Source organism: Ctenocephalides felis, unplaced genomic scaffold (genome assembly GCF_003426905.1).
Source record: "Ctenocephalides felis isolate EL2017-DRISC unplaced genomic scaffold, ASM342690v1 CF-g0.4_SCAFFOLD_01886, whole genome shotgun sequence".
Classification (NCBI taxonomy): Eukaryota; Metazoa; Arthropoda; class Insecta; order Siphonaptera; family Pulicidae; genus Ctenocephalides; species Ctenocephalides felis.
This window is the reverse complement of record NW_020538040.1, coordinates 33,307,480-33,314,715: the sequence shown is the minus strand read 5'-3', so window position 1 is coordinate 33,314,715 and position 7,236 is coordinate 33,307,480. Positions and strand designations below refer to the sequence as shown.

General features: G+C 26.3%; 1 protein-coding gene across 1 annotated transcript in view; it reads left to right on the top strand.

The window, feature by feature from the left end:
- LOC113374856 (peripheral plasma membrane protein CASK-like) overlaps positions 1–5,729 on the top strand; it is a 10,978-nt gene extending 5,249 nt beyond the window's left edge. The window contains exons 2-9 of the mRNA XM_026614819.1: positions 530–598; positions 1,625–1,723; positions 1,893–2,031; positions 2,897–3,016; positions 3,204–3,323; positions 4,019–4,126; positions 4,827–5,002; positions 5,507–5,729. Of these exons, the coding sequence (XP_026470604.1) occupies positions 530–598; positions 1,625–1,723; positions 1,893–2,031; positions 2,897–3,016; positions 3,204–3,323; positions 4,019–4,126; positions 4,827–5,002; positions 5,507–5,686 (1,011 nt within the window). The 3' untranslated portion in view covers positions 5,687–5,729. The remainder of the gene's footprint in view (positions 1–529; positions 599–1,624; positions 1,724–1,892; positions 2,032–2,896; positions 3,017–3,203; positions 3,324–4,018; positions 4,127–4,826; positions 5,003–5,506) is intronic.
- The last annotated feature ends 1,507 nt before the right edge of the window (positions 5,730–7,236 follow it).

The window sequence follows — 7,236 nt, the reverse complement described above, 5'->3', positions numbered from 1 at the left end:
TTTTTATGACGTATTGTATTATTAATAGCAGTAAATAGCAATACTTATTAATAACTATTCTTAACACGAAAATAATATACCTTAATCATTTACTTGGTGCTCCATGGGGGTTAATGGTAAGCTCACGAAACTCATATGGATGGGATCGTGAGTTCGATTTAAATCTAGATAAAAATATGTTTCCAATTGAAAATAGCCCATTTTTGGGTACTGGCCATTGCCATTGCGAAATGGCAATGGGCACTAATCTTCTCTTAATTGAATTGAAGTACTGCTCGCGGACCTGCCCCAGAGCAGTACTACCCATCATTTATTAATGATTTCCTTATGTAAATAGCATACACATTGTTTAAACAATTATTTCTTATAAAATGTTTGTAATTTTGATTATCATTGAAAAATAAAATTGAAAGAAAAAGAATGATTAAAATCGGACTTGTTTCTGGGGATTTTCTTTTTGACTCGGCTATATGCACTTTAGATTTAGTGCTTTTTACAATGTATCAATTTTCATCACTTTTGTTTTTAGAGGGACGCCAGAGGTTCTATAACTTTCAAAATCGTTCCATCATACAGAAGTGCACCGCCTCCTTGTGAGGTAAGCGCCGCATCTGATGCAATGCGTTGTAAGGATGTTTCTCATATAATTTTCATGATTTAGATATACTAAATTTATGAAATGTTATTTTAAATAATAATCTTAATATATATTTATGCTATACATAGCATGTGCATTGTAATAATTGACCCTTAATGAGTATAATTAGGTCATTTTTACTTTCGACGCTTATTAATCTTTTGGCTCTTATTGTATGCAAAATATTTATAAACCTTGAATTCTATTTATTATTTATCTGATAAGATAAATCTTTGGATAAGGATTAACAAATGCCTATATTTCTTGAAGTGAAAGTAGAAAACTAAAAATCTTATATTGCAAATATAATAATTAAACTAATCTTAGCAACTTGTTGATACAGTTTGGGCTTTTTAAACATCACTTAAGAGATTACGAGATTGTATGTTATATGTTCATTTGTTACGATGTTATATGTTCATTTGTTTTCTTCGCATTAAATCGTCCTTAAAAATCTGTTTAAAGCCCTTACAATTCAAAACATTAAGTTTAACTTAACTTTTATATAATATTCAATTTTGATAGTAATGATATTTTATTTCCATTCAGTTATTCCGGATTAGGCCTACACCTGTATTAGTAAGTATTCTGAGTGTGACGTAAAGTTTTGTATATTTCACTGACAATTTATAATATTACTCTTTATTTAATAAGTAAATTAGTATATAAATTAATATGAAACATGATTATCAATTTTTAAATCTATTATATCTTTAGTATTGTGTGGTGGTTATTCCATTTTATAAATAACTTCCGATAGCATGTTATGCATTTACAGCAAAAAATATCTTGCATAAATTGATGTAATATTTTAGACATTTGTAATCTATCTGACATTGCTATTGCTCTATGATATGTATTTGAACAAACTTTTGGTAATCATGAGGTTTTCTTTTGCATAAAAGACATTTGTGGATGTTTTGGTGGTCTGAAAAATGTGAATATAAAATAGGTGAAGATATAATTGTTGCCTTTTTTCTTATGTAGGTATTTGTGCGTGCCCAGTTTGACTATGATCCTTTGGAAGATGATTTAATACCATGTGCTCAAGCTGGTATTTCCTTCAAAGTTGGGGATATATTGCAGGTGAGTAATGGTTTTTCATATTTATATTGAATGATTTTTTTTTTTAGTTCACAAGGGTTCAGATTTCTATTGCCCTAAAAAATTTATAACTCATAGCTTTATTCCATTATTTTATCCTAAAAACTTCGCTGTGTATTTAATTTTATCAGTTAATTTTTTATGTTATTAGATTATCAATAAGGATGACTATCACTGGTGGCAAGCAAGAAAGGATGCTGTCGAAGGGTCTGCTGGATTAATACCTTCTCCTGAACTTCAAGAGTGGCGAATAGCAAATGCGGCTCTTGAAAAGAATAAGAACGAACAAGGTTAATTGCATATCAAATTATTAATTGAAAATACTATAAATTCCTGATAAATACATAACTGGAAAATAATGATATATATATATATATATATATATATATATATATATATATGTTAAAATTTTAATAATTTTGATGTTGAGATATGTGAGAGTCAGTCTTCAGGGCAATACATCAATTAAAAACTTGTATGAACTTATAACTTAGGTAGATCGTGTGCCCTCTACCTAAATTTAACATGTGGTGCGCACATTGGTGCACATTTAGGTTTCACTTTCGCATTGGAATACGGATTTGCGACATGTACTATACAATAAAAAACTCATTCTAAAAATTCATATATTGTTCCGATTTAAAGTGACAAGAATTGTTTTTATTGTGCATTGTGAACAATTATAATTATGAAATAATTAGGATTACTACAATTACATGTAAGTTTTTACACTATATCACTTTCTTATAAATTAGTTTTAATTAATAATTTTTATCTGTGCTTTCAAACTAGAGTCCACTGAAGATGACACAAAATAATGTGTTGAAACGTATGGAAACAATAAAAATATTATAAGTTCATACAAGTTTTTTATTATATATATATATATATATATATATATATATGACAACTGTTGTCAGTTTTCTGTGTGACATGTATTCCATAAATTTTTCTCTTATTTTAAATTAGCACACTGCTCTAAAAAATGCAGCTTATAATGTATTTTAAAAATCAATAATCTAGTGTATGTTTCCCCCTAAAACTTGAAACGTTTACCTTGTATATAAGTAATCTATGAAACGGTCACCTCATGTACTCATATACTTTTATATATTTAAATATTTAAGAATTGATATAAATATACATATTTTTCAGTTAATTGCTCTATATTTGGAAAAAAGAATAAAAAATGCCGAGATAAATATCTTGCAAAACATAATGCTGTTTTTGATGGATTGGATCTTGTTACCTATGAGGAAGTTGTGCGACTCCCAAGTAAGTGTGAGTTTTATGAATAACTATTTCATAATTGTAAAAAAATTTATTTCATAAATAGTGAAATAGAATATTATATTATTCTATGTGGCTGTGAGCTGATATTTTTTTTATAAAACATATTTAATATTCTCATTTAATTTGTACTATATAAAATATAGTAGAACAAACATATATTCTTTACTAGGTGACCCCACCTTTAAGAGAAAAACTTTAGTACTTTTGGGGGCGCATGGAGTTGGTCGAAGGCATATAAAAAATACATTGATAGCGAGACATCCAACAAAATATGCATATCCTTTACCTCGTAAGTGGAATAAATAATTTTATTTATATATTTGACATCTAGTTTTTTATATAAATTATATATATGAATTTTATATAAAATATTATTTAAATTATATTATTCAATCAAGACTTATTAACATTGCTTGTGCAATTTATCTAATTTATTTAACTCAATTACTGTTAAAAAAATCAATATATGTGCGCATGTTATATTTTGCCAGTATGTTAGATACTACATTTTCTAGTATTTTGGAGAGAGACATGATATTCGCTGTGGAAGTGATTAAGAGTTATTGAGAAAAAATTGCAAACATTCGGTATTTGATGAGCATTTAGTAATCACATTAAAGTATAAGATTAAATGGGTTTAACTAATTTTATGTACTAAATTTTTATATTTATATTATTGTAGGAGGATTTTTAAAACAATTGTAAGTGTGATTGGTAAAACCTTCTGTTTATAATTAATAATTCACTAACACAATTAAAAAATAATGTCTCATAAAAGTAATAACCCAATAATGCCTTCATTTTTTATTGTGGGTTTTGGGAATCAGATATAAGTAAGGTTAAAAATCATTTCACTTGGTACTTAAACCACTCTTGTCTGAACTGTCTCTATTTAAGAATGTTTGTGAACTATTTTAAATAGATTTTTGTTAAAAAAAAAAAACTAAAATTAGGAAACTGATACATAATGTTATATGTCCTTAGATACTACACGTCCTCAGCGACCTGATGAAGAGAATGGTCTGAACTATTGCTTTGTCAGCCACGAGGAAATGGTTGCAGATATTCAAGCAAATGAATACCTTGAATATGGTCAGTTATTATATTTTTATTACATATGAAGTTACACATGTATATATATATATATATATGAGTGAGTTCTTGAGGGCGATACATCAAACAAAGAAAAGCCAAAGATTTATAAAATAATCTTTATTTCCAAACGTTTCGACATTCAATTTAATGTCATCATCAGTGGATATTACGTTGGTTAGTTACATATAGAGAAGTGTACACAGCACTAGAGATTTGGCACTAACATTTATACAACTAACTTGTCAGCACTATGCATTTTTTTATATAATTTTTTTGTATGATGTAAACAGAAAAATGATAGTTTTATAGTCAATAAAACTATCATTTTTCTGTTTACATCATACAAAAAAATTATATAAAAAAATGCATAGTGCTGACAAGTTAGTTGTATAAATGTTAGTGCCAAATCTCTAGTGCTGTGTACACTTCTCTATATGTAACTAACCAACGTAATATCCACTGATGATGACATTAAATTGAATGTCGAAACGTTTGGAAATAAAGATTATTTTATAAATCTTTGGCTTTTCTTTGTTTGATGTATCGCCCTCAAGAACTCACTCATATATTTCAACATCAAAATTAACTACTAAATCATATATATATATATATATATATATATGTGTGTGTGTGTGTGTTCGTGTTATGAGTGAGTGTGTGAACATCATCAAATATCTAACTTGGAGTAACTTAGCAGGTACTCACGAAGATGCAATGTATGGAACCAAATTAGATACAATTAGAAGAATTCACATGGAAAACAAAATAGCAATATTAGATGTCGAACCACAGGCCCTGAAAATTTTGCGTACTGCTGAATTCGCTCCATTTGTAGTATTTATAGCCGCACCTATACTGCAAAATATTGCTGATGTGAGTAATCTTACTATACATCCATAGTTTTTTAATTAATCATATAAATGCAAGTACTTGATAGATAACACATATAAATATGCTGTACTATTATGTAATATTAAATTAAAGCGAACAAAGTTATTATGCTTTGATTAAATGTCTTCCATAATGTTTGGGAATGATAAATATTTGTTACAAAATATCAGTATTAGTACTACTATAATAATTACAAAAAAGGCTTTCTGAAAAGCTGAATTATTACCATGTTTCACTTTTGTGACTATACTCTGAATTTAGTTTTATCCATGGAATAAATTTTGTGGTTTAAAAAATGAGTGAATATTTTAAATTTAAATAATATTATTAACAACTATGATATAATTCACAGTTCACATATATTATGGTTTAAATAATCAAATTAACGAATAACAATTTTATTCTTAAATGTAAGATATAACAGTTACTATAGTGTTACTGAAAATATGTCAAATTCAGTATTAATGCTAGTTTATTAATTAATAGTATGATGGAAGTTTGGAAAGGCTTGCGAAAGAGTCAAACCTTCTAAGGCGAGCCTATGGACACTTCTTTGATGTCACAATTGTTAACAACGATATAGAGGAAACAATTAGCACTTTGGAGGCTGCAATAGAAAGGGTCCACACTACTCCACAATGGGTACCTGTAACTTGGGTATATTGACAAAACCCTGACTATGTCTAAATGGCAGATATTATTAACTAAATAATAGGCTCATTGTAAATATTTAGTTTATGTATATAAATGTGCATTTTAGGTGGACACTACAAAATTAATTTATTTATAATTGATTTATAAATAACATATTAATTTGTTCAAGATATGCATTCCTAATTAATTTATTATAGTATTGCATTAGTTTTTAAGATATTTATAAAATGCTATATTAAAAAAAAATATGTTAATAGTATATAATATTATTTTATATTATGTACTATGATATATATATATATATATATATATATATATATATATATATATAACAAAGTGTATAAACTTATTACGAATCATTTGAAATTTGAAATATCTTACTACTTAACTAGTGTACTAATTACCAATATAAATTAAAAGATGATTTAATTTATTGACTTGCATATAGACAAAAGGAATCATTTTTGATCTCTGCATATGTTTTTGTGACAATCTTGTATAACAGTGAATGTTTTGTTTTATTCTCAACTATTTATTGCACTATTATGCTAAAAACTATTAGTTCACTATCACTAATAGTCATAGATTGAATATTTTATAATATATTTAATGATATTAACAATACAATTACTTTAGTCATTCAAAAATAAATAAAAAGTGATATTTGTATTAACATTTATTTAAAGTATTCTACCTTAGGATTACTATATGATAATTCTGGGAATTATCCAATTTATTATAAAGTAAATATTTAAAATAAACTTTGACAACGTTATCTATTACGTAAGTATTAGTTAGGTGATGTATTTTATGCTAAAGAAGCAATTTAATTATGTGTTATTGAAAAAAGTATTTATAATTTGTTAACATGTGACATGATTAATTTTATTAGTGGTATGTCAAATGTAAATGAATGGAATGTGAATTGTAAGAGTTAATTTCCAATAGCAAAACATCTACCTATTATGAATGTAATTTGTTCATAGCACGCTATTTTCAATTGAATTCATTGTCTTAGATTGATCTATCATAATTATTAAGTTTGCATTATACTGTCAGATTCATATCTGAAATGGTTTACTGTACTTAAATTTCATAAATCTGTTTTATTTAAGTACTGTAATATTTACAGCTAAATTAAGGAAACTCATTAGTTTTTATTGAATGCTCAAATTAATTTTAACTACAATGCAATACAATTGTTTCTTCAAAATCTAATAGCTATTTGCTTATGCAATATTCAAAAATATTGCCTAAACGAATTGGTTATCCAATTAAACTGTAAATACAAATTATGGCTGGACTTGTTTTGAACAGCATTGAGTTATTGTTATATTAAATAAACCGTAATATTCTATATATATATAGATATACACACATATATTAAAAAATCCGCAATAAGAAATTGATATTGAATTGGTTTTATTTTATAAAATATATTTCATAAAGATTTACATTACATCTAAAATCACAGTCTAAAACTTATTCTCTTTTTAACACAAAACAAATTTGTACATTATATTACAGAATTTTATTATGACTAAAAGGTGAAGATGCCGTTT